The sequence below is a fragment of the Hevea brasiliensis genome, chromosome 17, assembly GCF_030052815.1.
Source record: "Hevea brasiliensis isolate MT/VB/25A 57/8 chromosome 17, ASM3005281v1, whole genome shotgun sequence".
In the NCBI taxonomy this organism is placed as follows: Eukaryota; Viridiplantae; Streptophyta; class Magnoliopsida; order Malpighiales; family Euphorbiaceae; genus Hevea; species Hevea brasiliensis.
Window position 1 is genome coordinate 12,819,164 of NC_079509.1, and position 19,948 is coordinate 12,839,111.

General features: G+C 31.4%; 2 protein-coding genes and 2 long non-coding RNA genes across 4 annotated transcripts; 1 reads left to right on the top strand and 3 right to left on the bottom strand.

Moving 5' to 3' along the window:
* The first annotated feature begins 4,502 nt into the window (after positions 1-4,502).
* On the top strand, positions 4,503-5,391 carry LOC110652605 (uncharacterized). The gene is made up of 2 exons (XM_021808222.2): positions 4,503-4,634; positions 4,720-5,391. Exons 1-2 carry the CDS (start codon positions 4,520-4,522, stop codon positions 5,181-5,183), a joined length of 579 nt encoding a protein of 192 aa, XP_021663914.2. The 5' UTR covers positions 4,503-4,519; the 3' UTR covers positions 5,184-5,391.
* A 2,105-nt stretch (positions 5,392-7,496) lies between these two features.
* LOC110653158 (uncharacterized) lies at positions 7,497-8,324 on the bottom strand. The gene is made up of 2 exons (XR_002494519.2): positions 7,823-8,324; positions 7,497-7,726 (listed from the first exon to the last, which is right to left on the bottom strand). It is a non-coding gene; the product is annotated as an uncharacterized LOC110653158 (long non-coding RNA).
* Positions 8,325-10,467: 2,143 nt separating this feature from the next.
* Positions 10,468-11,108, bottom strand: LOC110641051 (uncharacterized). The gene is made up of 2 exons (XR_002492219.2): positions 10,848-11,108; positions 10,468-10,672 (listed from the first exon to the last, which is right to left on the bottom strand). It is a non-coding gene; the product is annotated as an uncharacterized LOC110641051 (long non-coding RNA).
* Positions 11,109-15,468: 4,360 nt separating this feature from the next.
* Positions 15,469-19,186, bottom strand: LOC110641050 (ABC transporter G family member 21). The gene is made up of 5 exons (XM_021792645.2): positions 18,677-19,186; positions 17,796-18,588; positions 16,746-16,943; positions 16,490-16,668; positions 15,469-16,375 (listed from the first exon to the last, which is right to left on the bottom strand). The coding sequence occupies exons 1-5, from the start codon at positions 18,893-18,895 to the stop codon at positions 15,725-15,727; spliced, it is 2,040 nt and encodes a 679-aa protein (XP_021648337.2). The 5' UTR covers positions 18,896-19,186; the 3' UTR covers positions 15,469-15,724.
* Between the last annotated feature and the right edge of the window lie 762 nt (positions 19,187-19,948).

A 19,948-nucleotide genomic window follows, 5' to 3' on the forward strand; every position in this document is an offset into this window, starting at 1 on the left:
TTAAAAATTTCAAGATAGCACCAACCACACTCCGATCAGACACCATTTGAAAAAGACGATCACGAACGGTTTAGATTGCTTGGTAAAAATTTTGACCTTTTTTAATATTTGTAAATTAAATATAATTATATAATAATTGTTAATAATTTATGGGTTTCGTATAGGTGCGAGCGGATCGACAATAGCTCACTAGTGCACGGGACTGAGTTTTCGACTCAGTTTGGGCGCTCGGCGTGCCGACCTGGAAGAATATTGTTTATAGTCGTTTCAACTTTTTCAGATATTCTGAACACATTCTAGGTAGCAGAATTCGCAAAGGTAGTCCGAAACTCAAATTGTATAATTTTTACCTTGCCTAAACTAGCTGATTGATTTGTAAAATATTTCTAACTTAGAAAAATTAAGTAAAATAAATTTCATTAATACAAGAACAATGTAAACGAGCTCCAAGAATATTTTTATAATTTTTGAAGTGCTGAAAATAATTATTTGGATTGTAGAGGAGTTAGATACCCAAGTTGGAGTTTGAATAATTGGACCTAGATTAGATTTTTTGTAGGCATCGGATAGGCATTATAATTATTGTTGTGGGCCTGAGGCCTTGTATTGTTACTTTTGTTTGAGTTTTCTTATAAGGAGTAGGTCCAGTTATAGAGGAGACTCTATCGAAATTTCAATAAGACTTTAGGATTTATTTTTAATTCTATAGTTTGAATTAATTAGTTAATTTTATTAGTCCTTTGATAGAGATCAGTGTGTATGTTTTAGTGATCAGTGTCGGTCGTCTTTTCCTTCCAGCCGGACCAGCTACAGTCAAGTCGATCAGTCTGTGAGTTAGATATTGGTTATTTTTGTAATTTCAATATTATTTATATTATTGGTATGCTTATGCATTTTATAAATATATTTACATACTTAGTTAAATAAATTAGGAGCATTCATATTGTTATATATTTATTTATTGATAATTATTTGTGTTTACCGCTTTAAGAATAATTTGGAGCTTTGTGTGTGTTATATATGGCATAGATGATTATGGATTGGATGGGTAGTCACGGCTTGAGCTATTCTCACTGAAACCCGGTCCTTATGCATATGGAAAGTTGAGGTGAGGCACGATTTTGAGTTGATCTCACTGGCCCATGTATTTGGAATTAAGCGAAAGTCTGACTTGAGTTGAGCTCGCTGACGAAATTTGGATTTAAAGAGCTATATAGGAGATCAGCACCCATATTATGCATTAATGTGATACACAGGATGCGTGAGTAGCTCTAAACTATCTTTTTGTGCAAATATTGGGTGCATTGTCTGTTACTTGTGATGGATGTGCATTTCATAGTAGGACAGTACCAATTTTAGGTAATTATAAAAATTACATCTATAATCAATATCTAAATTTTTTTAGTCGAACGCTCATTCTTGCTCAAATATTTTTTCCATGTTACAAGAGGAGCGAGTTTATTCTTCGAGTCCAACCAGCATTTTTTTCCGTAGGTTGTAGTGTTTTTTAATTTAGTAGTTTTCATTTATTTATTTATCTATTTATTTAATTACTAGAACTTCACTGTGACATTAGTTTGTGAATATATTGTATTAATTAATGAAGAGTTTATGGTATTAAATGATTTGTATATGGTGTGTATCAGAGTTGAGCTATACTCCTCTAATAGTAGATTTCTGGTAGTTATTGGGTTGAGTTGGCCCCAAATAAATTTATAATAATTTATTTTATCTTGTTTTAGATGTTGGGCCTTGAATATTTGGGTCTGGTCATAGATTTGAGAGTAATAAGGCTTACTATAAAATTCAAAGACTTTATGCTAGCTTAAGTCTTAGTACCGGTCTAACTCGTAGAATCGGGTCGTGACAACTAATTAATTTCAAAGGTAATTGCTCAAATTCTTAGCAAATTTAGGTATATTTGAAGTGTCATATATAGCTGTTAATAAATTAATTTGGTCAAATTAAATTAATTTTATAATTCTAGAAATTCAAATAAATTAATAGATCACGTAAATTAGTTTAGAAATTAAATCCTTAATTGATTTAGTTCAATTTAATTTTTGTTTTTAAATTTTCTTAGATTTTACCTTGCAAACACTATTTTTTATTTTTAAATTTTTATTTAAATTATTCAGAGATTAATAAATAATTGTAATAATAATTGAACCGAGTCAACTTTTATATATATATATATTACTATTAGCCGATAAATTATTTATCGGTTATCTTTACTCTGGAATTTAAAAATGACTTGCACCATTTATGCAATGAAAATAGCAATAGAAACAAAGACCTTGGCAATAAAAACCAATATGCGTATGACTCTGAATAATTGCCAAATAATGTTTTAATGTGATTAATCTTTTGGGCGGTTCCCCAAGACCTTGGATGTTTATGTTTGTGTTGCATTTTCAATCAAGGAAATCACGCTCCTTTTCTAAATGCACGCTATGACATTTTCCATACGATGAGACGAAGGCCTTCTATGTATAATGACTTAGTAGTCTAATAATATATATCTTCAAATTTTTAGGGCTTAGTTTCTAATTATAATACAATATGTTTTTAGTTTTATCAATATTTATTAATTTTATTTAAGTGGCGTGTGTGTATATATATATATATATATATATATATATATTTCATTCAAGAATTCGATGCATAAATTGAGTTCATTTATAATCAAGTACTTGAAGAGTACTTGTGTTATTGGGACGCAAATATATGTATAATTATTTTAAAGGAAAAAATATATATATAACAAGAAATTGCTGGTAAATGATGTGCAGATGGGGTTAATCCATTGACCTTGTCCAAAGGTCAACTCATGACGTCTAGTCTAGTTTACTCTTGCGGTCTTTTTATGCAAGACAAGCTTATTGAGCCCCAGCTACCCGAAACTCACCAATTTGCCAAAATCCCTTTCGGCAAACTTCAACTTAGAGTGCTGTTGAAAATCTCTCTCTCTCTCTCTATATGTATATATATATATATTTCCCCTTGCCCAAAACTTGGGTAAGGACCGTTTGGCTATAAATTAATAAGAAAAAGTCGTTATATGATATCTTCTTATTAAAAAGTGCAAATAAATCAAGCTAAGCTGAATTTTAAAAAATTCAAGTTTAATTCATTAGAATTATTTTAAATTTGAGCTAAATTCATATCAAACTAGTTACAAATATCTATAAATTTAAATTTGACTCATTTAGAAAATGAGTTTTAAACGAGTCGAGGCAAACCAAGCTTTTTATTAAACTGAGTCTCGAATAACTTGATTTATTTACAGAGTGAGTTTTAAGTTTATGGTTATAAAATTTAAATTACATAACTTTAATTAGCTCTCATGCAAAAAATAACCTAATTTTCATAAAAAAAATTAAATTTAAATTACAAATAACTATATTTAATAAATATATTTTATATATTGATTATATCATAATTTTAAAAAATATATTATTTTTAGAATATTTCTAAATAAAATGATAAATATTTATAATATAATAAAATATAATAATTAATATAAATATTTTTATCGATGAACTTGTTCATTAGCCTTATTTAATGATTCTGTTTATAAGTAAGTTCATAAGCCTTAAAATGAACAGGCTAATGAGTCGAATATTACTAAGTCGAGTTCAGCTCATTTATTAAATGAAGCTAAAAATCTAGTTTAAACTTGGCTCATTTTCTAAACGAGTTGAAATAAATTAAACCTTTAATAAGTCAAGTTTCAAGCAACTTACTAACAGTTTGATTTGTTTATAACTCCATAGAGCAAGCAAATTAACTTGTAATTATTGATAAGAGCTTTTTACAAAGTAAGTGAAATATTCTACATTTTTATTGATGATGTTATGCGTACGGTCATAAATATTTAAAGTAGGAACCATTTCAACCATAAATGAAGTTTAAAGTTTATGACAATTTCATAAATGACTTAAAAGATATAGATATATCATCAATTCATGTATTATAGTTTATTAAATAGTATAAAAATCTCATTAAGGTTTGAAGTTGAAGAGTTCAAAAAAGGAAAATTACTTTTAAACAAATACTTTTTTAAAATATTATTGAAAAATAATTTTAAAGTTATTTTATAATTAAAATATATTAAATTAAATTTTAATATCTTTTAATTAATATATTTAAAAATATATTTTTCTAACACTATCTACAACATCAATGTCAAATAGATAAATAAACACTAGCCGTAAAGAAATTTTTTTTATCTAAATTCAATCTGAATCGAAAATACAAAATGTATAATAACATATACTCATTAAATACATGAATGCCGTAAAAAGTATACTTTTAATATATAATGAATCAAGTTCAAATAATACGAGACAAATAGAAAAGCCACCGAATTTACTTTTCACACTTAACAAGTGCGTTGATTGCGCAATCAACTTGAAACATACAAGTGCTTTGATTGCGCAATCAACTTGAAACAAACATATCTATAAATCCAAACTCTGTATATAGATCAGAAATGAAATAGCAAAGATAACCAAAAATGGAGAACAAGCCTTCTTCTTTCCTTATCATTTGCAGCTTCCTCTTGTTTCTGGTCCTCCACTCCGTCCCCCAAGTCCTTGCTGCAAGAAAATTATTGGATATTTTCCCAAATGGTATGATTCAGTTCATGTTTCTTACATACTATATATAGCTATACCTAGCATAAAAAAAATGTTTTCTATATGTGTGATATTGCAGGCTATTTTCCTCCTGGGACAGCCCAAGTGCCACCTCCAACCCCAGAAACTAAGGTGAACTATAATAGCGAGACAAAAAATGGCAGTCATGCTCAAGTTGTTTCTGTTAATGGGAAAACTAGGTCTGAAAGTGGCACGGTTAATGGTAAGAATGGACACCCGGTAGTCCAAGCAAATACTCATAATGGGTATGAAGCTGGTACAATTAAAGGCTTCGATGGCAAACCAATCATTCAAGGCAAAAATACTACCGATTATCAAACTGCAATAATTAATGGCAGCGATGGAAAGCCTAAGTTTGAAGTACACAGATATAATAATGGCACGGCAATTATTTCTGTTTTAGGCAGCGATGGAAAGCCAATCTACCAGATAAATTCTTTGCCTCCGCCAGGGGGCATAGGGAACTCGTTCTTGCCGCCACCTGCTAATTCTTACAATCCATTTCCCCCTCCACAGATATAAGGAAGAAGTACCTATATTGTATATGTGTGGTTGTTCTGCTGCTTCATGCATTACATGTTTAGTTCTATGATGTTCCCTTTCGTAAGTTGGCGATAATTGGTTAACGAATAATAATTGTTCACGATTATGCTCCTATTTGCAATTCAATTTGATTTTGTAATCGTGTATATCATAAATATGATTCGGAAAACACTCATTCCTGTCTTAAGGATTTCAAAGTATATCCAAAAAATAATTGGTTGACATTAGTTGCATGCTTGCTTTAATTATCATTTGTTAATTAGTAATTAAGAAATAAATTATCATTTGAAAACATTTTATGGCGCCTAGCTTAGATACATACATAAAAATAATATTAAGAAAATCGATAAAATATATAAAAAGAAATTATTACATGGAATCGATGTATCCATTGGTTCTTCTCACAGAGGTGTATCTCTATGAAATGGGAAATGGCAAAGTACAATAAAATAGATAAAGATAATTATGATTATTTAATTTTTTTAAAATAATTTAATAATTATAATTTTGTGAAATATATTTATGCATATATGTCTATATTGCCTTGCTATTTCATTTAGACTATATGGAATTATCAATGCATTCCATAATTTATCATGTATGCAAATAGACAGATTTGAGGATAAATTTTATAATAACAGTGTGATTCTATATGAAACCTGGACATGAAGTAGCCAACTAATTAAATAATGTCAAATAAGTCAAAAAAAAAAATTTAATTATTGTTTAGATAAAGCAAAAACTTTATTTAATGGTATATGTCTTTTCTTAATAGGCTTGTATTTTTTAAAGCTATTTTATATGAATAAAGGTGATAATATATAATCTCTTGGATTTAATGAGCCAATTGATAGTTAAAAAAAAAAAATTGCTGATGATTTTTGTAATATTGAAACAATGCTTTTTAGTACTCATAATTTAATTTGTGTTTAATTTTTCATAATTTAAATGATAACTTTAATTTTTTTTGGCATAACCATATTTTCTAAATTTTTTTGTTTTGCATAATTTAATTTGTGTTTTCTAATTCATATACACATATGATTAATGTTTTTAATTTTAATTGTATATCGCAAATAAAATTATTTTACTCCTAAAATTTCAATTTTTGCATTTGCAAAGTTTCAATTCTGTCAATTTTTTTTTTTTTACTAATACATGTCTTTAAATTTTTAGAATAGCGTTAAAATCCCTTGCAATAAACAACAGGACATTTGAAAGGACCAACAAAAGTTATAACTTTTTGAGTATGTACATTATTTGGAGAATTCATTCGACTTTGATCGTTAGGAGAATTTAAATTTTATTAATAAAAAGAAAAAAATTTATTATTGATAATAAAATAATTTTAAAAAATAGTCTAAACGCCTTAAAATCGGTATTTTGCTATTATAAATTTTAAAAGATGAATATAATTACTCCAAATTTTGTTATTTTTAGTTTAAATTAAAATATTTGAATGTAATTATTAATTAATGTAAACATTGCTAGATACGATCAGGCAGTCTACCTTTTTGGAGAATATTTCCTTTCATTGCTATCAATCTAGAAATCATCTATTAAAAAAAATTAAAAAAAAAAAAAACTCTTATCCCAAGCAGAAATAAAACCCTCTTCAGGCTGCAGCAATCCAAGTGAAGCCAAATAAGCAGATCCTCATCCTCATACTCGTCTTGTACGTTTGCAATTTTCGTTTCCTGTAACATAAGAATACCAACTCGCTTCTTCTTTACCTATCCTTGAGATTCATCTATTTGTGATAAGACCCTGATGCATACACCTGTCCCATATTATAATTTCTCCGTAAAAAATGGAAAAAAAAAAAAAATCATAGGTGCTTCCAAATTTTAAAGACCTAGCTCTATGGTTGGATTTCTATTGCGGAATCGACCAAGGCTTGACTTCAACCATTCATGCCGTGAAAGTAGCCGATCGATGCCCTTGAAATTGAGACTCATTAATCCATACGGCACGTGAAAATAAATGTGGAAAGTGTATTCCAAAAATTATATACATCCCATGATTGAGGGACCATTACCAATGAGTTTCAGTGATATCGAGTAATTTTTTAGATTATAAGATTTCAAGCTCAAATCATGATCGAAATCAATTACAAAAAAAAAAAAAAAAAAAAAAAAAACCACACGATTAAAAAAGATATGCTAGAATGAGAATATTACTAGCTGTTAAGTTCATATAATAAGAAATTCATCCATATATAATTGATTCAACTTGTCTGCAGTATATGTCTAATTGTGTATTAGCAAAACAGTCCATGCATGAACAGAGCTATGAGTTTCAAATACAAAATTTTATTTCATTTGAGCAAGTAGTCCAAGTAGCTGCCTTATATTTACGTACACCAAGAACATGGCCACACATTTCTTTTTAAGTTAAAAAAACTTAAAAACATATAACTGCATTAAACAACTAATAATTGTAGCCTTTCAATTTAACTGTTGCTTTAGCACATCCTGTGCAAGGCTCTGTGATCAGTTCTTCCCCGATTTACCACCTTTTCCCTGCACAAAAATTGAAAATTCTTTCATAAATTAACTAGCTCACTATCACACATACAAGTTATTCATGTGTTCAAGTATGGTTTTGTGTTAATTTACCTTCTTCTTCGATTCTTTTGGTGCAGCCTTCTTGGACGCAGAAGACTTAGAACCTGCAGATTTGGAGGCACCATCAGTAGCCTTGGGGGCAGGTTCCTTCTTGCCCTGCCCAAAAAGTTGAGTGCCAACAGGTTTCTCGGCTTTCAATGATGCCATATTGGTTTAGAAATTAAAACCCTTCACGAAGAGATGGGTTTGTATCTTAGCTTCTGCTGGCTCTGCTATGTCCCATCTCCAGTATATTTATGGTGCAGAGGAGTGAGTTAAGTATGAAAAGGAATCAGAATCAGTATGTAAAGATAAGAGATGACAAGAGGATGGTGGCAGCTGAAGAGAATAGAATAAATGATTTGGATTGGCCCCGCAAGATAGATATGGCATTAGATGCTTTCTTAGCATTCATCACTTGCTTCATATTATTGCTCTATAATAATGTGGCCATATTCTAACGCTTGGAATTTTGACAGAAAGACTCATTTAGATTGTAAGTTACACGCAGGATTCTTTTCCTTTCTTAGTTTAGCATATAAAGCAAATGCTCCAAATTAAATAATAATCTCAACTTTAAATCTCTAATTAAAGGCAAATAAATGAATAAAAAAATGTCCACAAGCATCTTTTGGCACCTAATTACATGAAATGTCCACTTGACACATTCACTTTTAATTAAATCCTATTTTTTGAGCTTTATGAAAATATAACATTTCAACCCCAAACTTATAAAATTAAAGTATAACTATTAAACCCCTAAACTTTATAAAATTATAATGAAAAGTCAAATCTAATGAAAGTTATGCTATGCCAATTACAATGTTAAATAATTACACTTTTATAAAATTTAAATATCAAATGAGATGCAATTGAAATTAAATAAAAAAATTATTCCTTAACTAAAAATAATAATAATAACTTGGACTTGAGAAGAGTTTTCTAAGCAAACCATTGATGCTAGTCAGGTGCTTACATCCCACCGTTGATTTTGGAACTCTCACTTTGGATGCCTCTCATTTATCGCTTGGTTTAGTTCATTACAATTTTATTTAACGAAGATTAAAGAGAGAGTACAATAAAATAGTCCACAATTTAACTAAAAATTTTCTTTTTTTTTCTATCTTTCTATCGTGATGTTTAAGTGCAAATGAAGTGATTTAACGAAAAAATTCACCGGTAACAAGCTTTTCATTTTAATAAATATTTTCTTATTTCTTCAAAAATAATATAAATAAATTGGACTTCTGGGTTCGCATACATATATATATTATGATAACCAATTTGCATTTCCATTCCGTGCAAGGGGCCAATCTACATGTCCTCATATTTTCTTATATTATTGCAATATATCAATATGAGGTAGAAATTAATAATTTTTTAATATTGATATCATTACGAGTAAATATATAATTTATTTTTAATTAAATTTAAATTATTAATGACATCAATTAATAGAATTATAAATAAATATATGATTATTATTGAATTATGATAATGTAAATTAATTATAATTGCTATTAAAAATTTTCCTAAGAATTTAATTTGTCCTTATTTTGGATATAACATTATTTCTCACATATTTAAATTTTTTTTATTTAAATTTAATACATTATATATCTAAGATATAAAATACATAATAAAATTTAATTATTAAATATATAAATTTTATATATTCCGTGCACTTTGCTTTCCATTCAATTTGTTCTCTATCGGTCATATTTTTTTTTCTAAAAAAAAAAAAAAAAAAAAAAAGAAATATTGCATCCACTATCCTACAGGGGGCCTTTTCGACCGGCCATAGGTTGTAGTCCTTGTGGGCTTCATGAGTATTGAGCTGTCGGCCTGTCACTCCCATTGTGGACTAAGAGCAAAGGTCCACTACCATTATTATTATTATTATTATTATTATTATCTTTTAAGGAGAAATATGACTCGTTATCACTTAATCAAGTCAAGCTAAGTTGGCATCATTATCATCATCATTATTATTATTATTATTTATAAAATATAAAACTCAAAATAAAATTAAACTAAATAATTATGAATATAAGAGACACTATTAATTAATATCATATAAAAACCGAAAATTAAAATAAATAAAAGAGTTAAACGATAATATCTTTATAAAAACATATCAATATTGAGGGGTCAATTGGAGTATCCTTCCCTTAATCAAGTTAACCACCATTATTTATTTATCAATTATATAATTAATGGCGATCAAGTAATTTTAATCAGCATTCTTTAGAATTTCATAAAAAAAAAAATGGTTAGTCTTTGTATGAATGTATTTCCAAATCATTTGTTCCATTCTTTGGTAATTTTTCATTGTATTTAAATCCCAATTGCTATGAATAGAAAGATGAAGTTGTGTTAGCACCACTGGACATGTGCGTGCTTGAATTTTTATACAAATTTCCTTAAGTAGATAAAAGGTCTATTCCATATGATTATTAATTTATTAATTAAAAATGGCAATTCCATTCTGAAACGTGTTGCTGTTCATATAATTAATTGGGTATTCAAACTCTATATATAAAATTGGACATTCATGATTATTATTTCTCACAAAGTCATTTGCAAGAATTAATACATGATTAATATAATTAAATATGATAGTATGAACTATATAAATAAAAAGCAGCAACACTCTCTTAGTTAAAACATGTGTTTTATTTAATTATATATTAGGTGAACCCTAAAAAGAGACACATGTATATAATAAGCAGAAAGCATTAAGTTGCACATTAATATGGATCATATCCATCGATACAAATATGAATCACCATGAATTAAGAAATTAATTCATGGATTCTTCTCATTTTCTCCTCACTTTGTTGCTGGCTTGCTTCCTGTTAACTGCAAGTCAAACATCAAAATTTAACACAATTAGTAATCTATTCATATAGTAATGTTTTTCTGCTATTTTAATCTATATTAGAAAAAGTTCTCTTCTCCAAATTTAATAATAATTAGTGCAGAAGGTTAGGAATTTAAATTTTGATCATGCTGGGAACACCTATGTAGTATGTACCTTCTTCTTAGGCTCCTGGGGCTTCTGCTCGGCCTTTTTAGGGGCGGGTTGGGTGGCCGGAGCCTTGGGTGCACAACTGGTACATTTGGCAGGCTCTTTCTTGACGGGAATGGTGGTTTGAGAGCCAGCGGCAGGCTTCTCAGCCTTGAATGATGCCATTATTATGAGTTTTGCACCCTAAAACAGAGCTTAGAAGCTGTGTATAAGTTGGTGGCCTCGAGTTGCATAGCTCCATCCACAAGTCGATACTTATAGATGTGATTTCCTGAGTTGTGACAATGGAATTGGAATCAATAGTTACATCAAATGGGTGAAGAGATTAGATGGTGGGTATCTAGGAATAGAATATAACTAAATTTCCAAGCTCTTGAGAGATATGCAGCATCCGATGCCTCGCTTGTTATTTCTATTTTACATGACATTATTGGATTCTTATTCTTGTATGCACACGGTCGATACTTTTCCTTTTTACAGTATTATACAAGTTTTGTTTATAAAGATTCAATTTATATAAATATTTTTGAAATAATTTTTATTTCTTTTAAAATGAATTTTTCAAGTGAAAATTCTTTTTCAATTAGAAATAAATAAATTAATTAATTGAATTCTTATAAAATTTTAGTTTTCAAAATAAGAGTTTTTTTTCTTCAATTTTTTATCTAATGCTTAAATTTTATTAGATGATCGTGTTGGGATATATAGATAAATAAGCTTGTCTGAAGAGTATGGAAATTTGGGTTGATTTTTTTTGCCAAAAATTGAAATTCACTGAGGAAGTGAAAGAAAAGTAGTGGACCAGATGAAGAAAATGCTAGATCCTCAATAGAAAGAAACTCCCAATATGATGGGACCATTGATTTTGTATGGTAATATTTTTCTAGAAGATCATATGAAAAAGGAACATACCCCAGCAATTGAGAGAGAAGATATAAGGGAAGATTTAGAGGGTATTTGTTTTATTCTATAATTTCATTAAAATAATTTATAAGCTTTAAAATTAAATTAATATATATTAGTTTATGATTTTTTTAGGTTTATAAATTAAATATATATGCAGAAAAAAATTAATTTAACTAACTATTTTACTATATTACTCATATTTAATTTTAAAATTGCATGACATATTTTATTTAATATTATTTTTAATAATTTTATTAATAAATATGTTTATAAGTTATTTTTACCAAGCATATCAGCCACAATTACTTTAATTATACATATAGCTGTCACGACCCAACCTATGGGCCGGACCGGCACTAGGACCTGGGCCAGCCTAAAGCCCCCGAGGCCCGTAGTAAGCCTTAACTATTCATTAACCCAACTCTAAGGCCCATTTGGGCCCAATATCAAGAAAACAAACGGACAGAGTCCGGCCATAAAATGGACTTTCCAACGGGGAGTTTTCGACTCACCCGACCTGTAAACACAATAAACAATCCATTGGGGAGCTCAGCTCACCCTCCACATACTCATCAACATAATAATAAATGGGAGCTCAGCTCCCTCATCCAATCCATCAAACAGACTTAAAATATTAAGTTTACAGGTCCAACATGAATATAATATTACAGACCAATTTCAAATAATTACTGCTAACACATGCGGAAATTCTAGGAGTAATTAAAATTACACAATATTGATAAACAACCTGCGAGGTAAAAAGGCAGTTAACCTAACAAAATATCCTCCGTGGCTGTAAAAATTTTTGAACAGAGTGGCGTTCGACTCGAGAGTAAAATATCAATCTTAACTATAATCTCTATAACTATAAAACTAATGCAACTGTAGAGTGAAATGCAACATACACAACATTTTCACATCATAACATCAAAAGGTAATTTGGAGCACTCACACACCTGTAGTATCAATAATAACATATGGGAGTGATCCCTATACGACTCTCTTAAATCCAACCCGTGCGGTGAATTACTCAAGCTCGGACTTCCACTTAATAACCAAATCGAGGGTCCCAATGAATTACTCAAGCCGTGACTACCCCTCGAAGGAACGGTCCCAATTACTCAAGCCGTGACTACCCCGTCCTATCCATAGTCCACACCACATCACACGCACGCCAACGCACGCACACCGCTCCAAATTACCACAACAACATCCATGGTACATCAACATTATGAATGCAACATAAATCGTGCCTAGAGTTTAACTACATAAATATATGCATATAAGTGATGCATGGGCATCTGAACATATAATAATATCGAAATTATAATTAAAATTAATATTTTACTCACGACTTGACGACAAATTACCGTGGTGGCGGAGGAAGAAGGTCATCCGCTCACCGACAATCATATTACATTTATTTAATACAATCGACTCAATACAAATAAAGAAAAAGACCAATTACGTCCTAAGTCGTGTAGAAAATCCGCAGAGTCTCCCTATACCTAGAACCTACCCAACTTTGCAAAAGGGCTAAAAACGCACTTCTATACTCACAATCCATACATCAACAGTTCAATCATATCACACAGCCCCTCCCAGGCCCATCAAATCAATCATCCATCACAATACGCAAATTTCAATTTAGTCCTTATTATTGATCATTTTTGCAAAAAGCCCAAACAAGCTCTAAAAATTATAAAACTTTGCCCAGCGGTCCTTAGCAATATTAGTAAGCTATTGCAAAAGAATCGTAATTTTCTAAGCTACCACGAATATTTTATGGATTTTTAATCCTATTTAAGCACTAGAAAATTACGTAAAAACTAGGTTGGGTTTACCTTTGCGATTCCGACTTGAGGGACGCTCGAGACGTCGACAATGGGGCTAGCCAAAACCTCGGCCCATTCGAGACTTTTCGGCCACGGTCCGTTCGTCCGAAATTTGCAGACCGGTCAACTGTCGAAATTTCCGCGAATCGAGGATACCTACACGAAGCCCATAACACGGGGTTAGCACATAAATTTTTCAGAATTTTCTAAGCTCATTTAATGCTCGAAATTACACTGCGAAGTTTCGTGGGACCCACCGAAAAACGGTGTCGGAAAAATTCGAAATTTATGTCGTTGCGAAGCTCTCGACGAATGGAGCGTGCTGGTGGCCTCGGTTTCCTCGTGGGATTCACGGTTTTCGAGAAATCTAGCCCAAAAGTCGAAATGGGCTAAAATCTTCCCGAGCAAAAATCGGACAAACCGCTCGATGGATTTCGGCGTTCTTGGTGTCTATGGAAAGCTCTCGCCGAGTAGATGATTTTAGACACAAGACCCGGTCCAATCGGTGGCCGGATCGGCCGGATTTGGCCGGAGAAACTGGAGCGACGCGCGCGCGCAGGGGAGGGGAGGAGAGAGAAAAGAAAGAGAAAAGAGAGGGACGACGCGCGCGGGAGAAGAAAAAGGAAAGGGAGCCGGTTCGATTCGATCGGTCCGATCCGGTCCGGTTCGATTCGAAATACAAAATTTTGAATTTTTACTCTGCCTCGGGACCGAAAACGAGGTCCAAAAATTCTGAAAAAATTCCGTAAAACTCAGAAAAATACGTAGACTCCAAATATATTTTTAGTTTTGCCACGTGGTCTTTAAATTAATTTTTAAAAATCATCAAAGTTTATATTTTCGGAAAATCGAACCCGATTTTTAAAATCCGAAAAATCTCAAAAAAATTCCTAAAATTTAAATAAAATTAAAATATCAAAAATACTCATAAATAATAAAATTTGGGGTGTTACAATAGCTATTTAAATACTTATATATTAAATCAAATATTCTCTCAATATCAAACAAAAAAAAAATTAAAAATTTTTAATTCAATTCATAGCCTATTGAGCACATTGAGATTAACACAATCTTATGAAAACTACTATTTTACTCGTTGCAATTTTTTAAAATAAATTTTAAATTAAATTAAAATATGTACAATCAAGATGAATTAAATTAAATTTTAATTATTTTAAATTCCTACAATAAAAAACAGGACTTCCATTAACATTAATTGCAAAACAACTAAATATGTTTAATCCTCTTAATAATAATTAGGTGTAAACTTCCCTTTCTCTATGATTCTTGCCCTGAAAATAGCTAAAGCTCATTAAATAATTGAAAATTTATAACACAAATACAAAATAATATTACAATTAAAAATATACATAAATTTTATAAAAAAAAAAATAATGATGAATTTATATATTTTAAAATTTAAAGCAAAGTGTCAAAAAATAATTGAACACAAATTAAATTACACATAACTCAAAAAATTTATCTTAATACGACTAATTATTATTATAAATAAATATTATCTTAAATAATTATTAATTTTATTTATGAAAAAATTATATTATAATTTTGATTATAAAAAAATTACTATTTTTTATTTAAATTATATACGGAAAAAATTTTTATTATAAAGAAAAAGGATATGAGTTATTTTTGAAATTTTAACTAAAATTTAAAAATTAATTTTTTATTTAAAATTAAGAAAATGCACATGTGAATATAAAACTTTAAATCCCAATTGTCTTAAAAATTTTGTCTAGAAAACTCTTAAAATTTATGTCCAAGAATTTCTATTTTAATAATGACAGGACAATGAGAACATTCTGTTTTGACATATTAAAAATATCAGTTATTGTAGCAATAAGATTCTCTAGCTTCGTAATTTTGGATTTATCTGCACAAACTAATAAAAGAGAAATTCTCATTAATCATAATTAGCCCGCTATATATCTGGTTACAAGTTTAATGTAATTGGACAACAAATATGACAATCTTTCAGTTGATCTGAAATCCAATTTACATTTATGCAAGCTAGCCTTCATCATGATTATTTTCTTCCCATCAAGAGTTGAAGATGAGGATATGGGGAAACAATTTCCTTAGTTACAGTTACTCAAATGAAGATACATCAAGTAATCAAATGGGTCAGTGAGGTTGCCCCATTCTCAAAGCCACATAAGCCAGAATTCTATATCCCACCAACATCATCGACAGAGCAGCCACATCCCACCACTTATTATCAGGACCCAGACACTTGATGGCAGGAAAATCTGTTACCCTACAATGCATCCCCAACTCACATTCGTAAACATCATTGGCTGAGTACTGTACCCCTACCAGCAGCTTGTAACAATAGTGACTAAAAGAAATGTACTTCAACCAGGCTATAAATGGTGGGATATGCTGAATGTAGTATCCACCTGCTAGTAAGAACACAAGCATGGTCACTGAAGCTAAAGTTGTCGCCTGCTTTACCTCCATTAAAATCGCACCAAGGGCGAGTCCTAGCCCTTGTGATACTAGCACATTGAAAAGGATGATCAAGAGAGTTAGTACAAATGTGATTAGGGAGGGCTTCAGGCCGCCCATCCAGTAGGTAACAGTCACAAAAATTGTGGGCAGAACAAGCTCCATTGGCAAGTCACCAGCAATTCGAGCGAAGTAGTAGGAGGAGAGGCGGTACATGCCAGAGGAACGCTCTTTAATCAGCATTGGTCGCTCCTGAGGGAATGTGAATATAGCATTGAACAGAGGGAAAAATCCCCAGAATATGGAGAAGAAGAAGAGAAGTCCCACCTGTTCAAAATTTTTGTCATAAAAAACAATACCATAGAGACAATTAGCGTTGGCCATTAATTGTATATCACTTAAAGCTTCGAAGACAGAATGCAGACTGCAGTGTAGAGATACCTGATCTTGGATGTGTGAAGTACCAGAGTGCCACCACAAAAGCCCTGAAAGAATCGAAACTGACATGACCTGGAAAATCCTTAACCCTGAGAAGGATTCATGCTTCCTTTCTTGCAAACCCCTTCTCAGCACCACCCTGAATTGCTGCCACCAGGTTGTGGTCCATTGATCCTCAGAATCTGCAAAACATTAGCAGATGATCACCATACAGAACCTATCAAATATTTAATTAGGCAGAGTATTTTTTTCGGCATACTTCTTAGCGATAAAGCTCCTGACGATGAAGAAAGAACTTGGTCCTGAAAGTTTCGGCGAATTTCAGCTTTCAATGCAGGGTATAAGTTCTTCTTGTACGATGATATCAAAGATTGTTTTGTTGAATTTTGATCATCAAGGTGGTCTACTGTGCCATGAACATCCAATTGATCATCTAGTTTCTTGTCAGGAACGATACCTGGATCTCCAAAAAGACTTTATGAGAATTAAAGAAAACAGACAAGAATTAATGAGACAACAATGCCAGAAGAAAGAATCTCATTCTATTTGAAATTTGCATTAAAAGAGTAATCTTCCCTTTTTGATATAATTAATTAAGACCATAACTAAAGATAAAGCATAAAAAAAAATATTAAATCAACATCAAACTCGATGATTCTCTTTTTTGACCTGACATGCCATCCAAAGTTGAAAGTTCCAAAAATATTGAGATTTCTCATGTTCTGTACTCCTTGGAATCATTACATTTGGATGGCAAGCGATGGTTCAACTATCTTTGTCAAATTAAATTTGTAAAAACTACGAGCAGTAGCAATTGACCATTGTCAGCTCATTTTCCGATTCTAGCTATGTGACAAAAATGGCAAGAATTTTAATGGTTAGTTGTCGGCAACGTCAAGTTGCGAGGCTGACTGACACTGATAAAATCGTCAACATCATAGCACATATTAGACTCTTAATTAATTAAGAAGCCAGAAATTAAAACAAAACCTTCACAGACACAGCTCATACTGCAATTATATCTAATGTATATATAGCCCTTTTCATATCCCATATGTTTTTTTTATAATACACTTCACTTTACAACCCCATCTTTTTTTTTAATTGAAATTATTTAAAAAAAATTGTCAAGATGTAAATTTCATCCAAAATTAGTGAAAATAGGTGATAAAAAAGAGCAAGCAAGTACATTTATATAGCAATTGCCAACTCAATGTAAATTGTATATCCAATTAAATAAAAAATATTATATTTATACCTTTCGACAAAAATAAATAAATAATATTATATTAACGGAAATATAACTTACCATTAGCAAGGTCAAGGAGAAAATCAGCGGGATTCATAAAACTAAACCCAGGCTCGTAACCAATCGACCCAAAATACTCCATGACCCGACCAGCCTGCCCGCAGTAAATGGGACATCCATCCGACAAAACCACCACCTTGTCAAACATCCTGTACAGCCTACTTGAAGGCTGATGAATGGTGGTTATGACGGTCCTACCGCCACGTGCTAGCCCCTTTATGGTGGCCACGATTCGTTGAGCCGTGGTGGAGTCAAGCCCCGAAGTGGGTTCATCAAGCAACAACAAACTCGGGTTTACCAACATTTCTTGCCCGATACTGACCCGTTTGCGTTCACCACCTGATACTCCCCGAAGTAAAGGCCCACCCACTATATTGTTTCTACACCTGGTTAATCCAAGCTCCTTGATAACCATCTCAGCTTGCTCTATTTTCTCTTCTCTGTTAAGCTTCTTTGGTAGCCTTAATAGAGCAGCGTATGTTAAGGTCTCTATCACTGTTAGATGGGGATACAAGACATCGTCTTGTGTGACAAAGCCTGTTTTGCGCTTCATAGAGCTAGAGAAGGGCAGGCCATTGTATGTTATGGTACCTGAGACCTTTCCCGGTAGTCTTCCGGCGAGAGCTGTTAAAAGTGTAGTCTTGCCGCTTCCCGAAGGTCCAAGCATTGCTAGTAGCTCTCCGGGACGAATGATGCCACTAACACCATTGAGTACAATTTTTGTCGATTTTGTTCCATTAGAACAACAGGTTCCTTTTGTGGACAAATTAATACTATACGCAACATCTTCAAACTGCAACACCAAATTAAAAAAAACGATTATTCATAAGTATAGTTGATGTGCTTGAGTAAGGAAAATGATTAGTAGATTGTTTGATTACCTTGAGAGTTACGGGACGTAAAGACTCACGTAAAATTGAGAACCTTGGTGGGTTTGGTTCTTGTTTATCAGGTAATCTATCTTGTGAACATGGGGTGGTGTTAATGGAAGAAACAGAGGGCTCAGCATGAACAGAAACAGTTTCTGTCCAGTTTGTGAGCATGATATTAGGCGATACATTGCCTGCAGCAATGGAACTTTCTTGCTCTGGGGGCATCATATCAGGAAGAGAGATTATATTAGAAGAAAAAGAAGAAGAAGAAGGAAACAAACAATCGAATTGATGAATAGGAAGAGGAGAAGAACAGAATAGAAATGGGGAAGGGAAGAAGGCAAAGAAGTCACATGCAAGAACAGAACATGTGAAGGCTTATAAATCGAAGAAGGCACGAGAAGTGGACTTGGGTGTGATCCATGATATAGCCTGAGCAACTACCACTAACAAGGGTAAGAGTACTCTCTCAACAAACAACCATATATCTATGCGCTGCCACTGTCTATTTGGGGTCTGGGCGAGATGTACACATGATTTATATAGGTATTACTAGCTCATTTGTTGTGAGCATGTGTCTGCCACGTGGAGAAACAAGATTTGAGTCTTTCAAGTCTCCATCCTTCCAATAAGGTCAAGAGTCCATAAATTAGTGGTTTTTTTAATTGGTATTACTATTATTATTATTATAGGAATAATTCTAGGCTACAAAATATATATTATTTTTCAGAACCATTTTCTTTTTTGGGTAGATTAGTATATGTCGAGTGTGCTGAAGTATATATTTCACTTTGCTTTTCTTGAATGGACATTATCCGAATTTATGTCTCCTTAATTATTTTTGTCATAACGCAAGTAAACAATAATTAAAATTGATCTTTTCAAACTTAGAAGAAAAATAGTAAAATTCAGTTAAAAAAATTTTATGGAACAATTTTTATATGTCAATTCATAAATAAATATCTAAAAATAAATTTTAATATCTCGAATTCACATCACATGGTTCATGAAATTATATAAGACATAATATCATCTACCATAAAATGATTAATTTTATAATTTTTAAAATATAAATATTTTTTATTTATAATTAATTTATTATGAATTTAAAATATAAGTGAACACATCTTTAGCTAATATGGTCTATGGAGGACCGCATATTTTATGGCCCATGATTTTTTTTATTTTTTTTAATACTGTAGGGTATAATCGAAGTGGAGCCAGATTTTGACAACCAAGAAATGTGAACAGTATCATGCTTTGTTGGTAACAGTATATTAG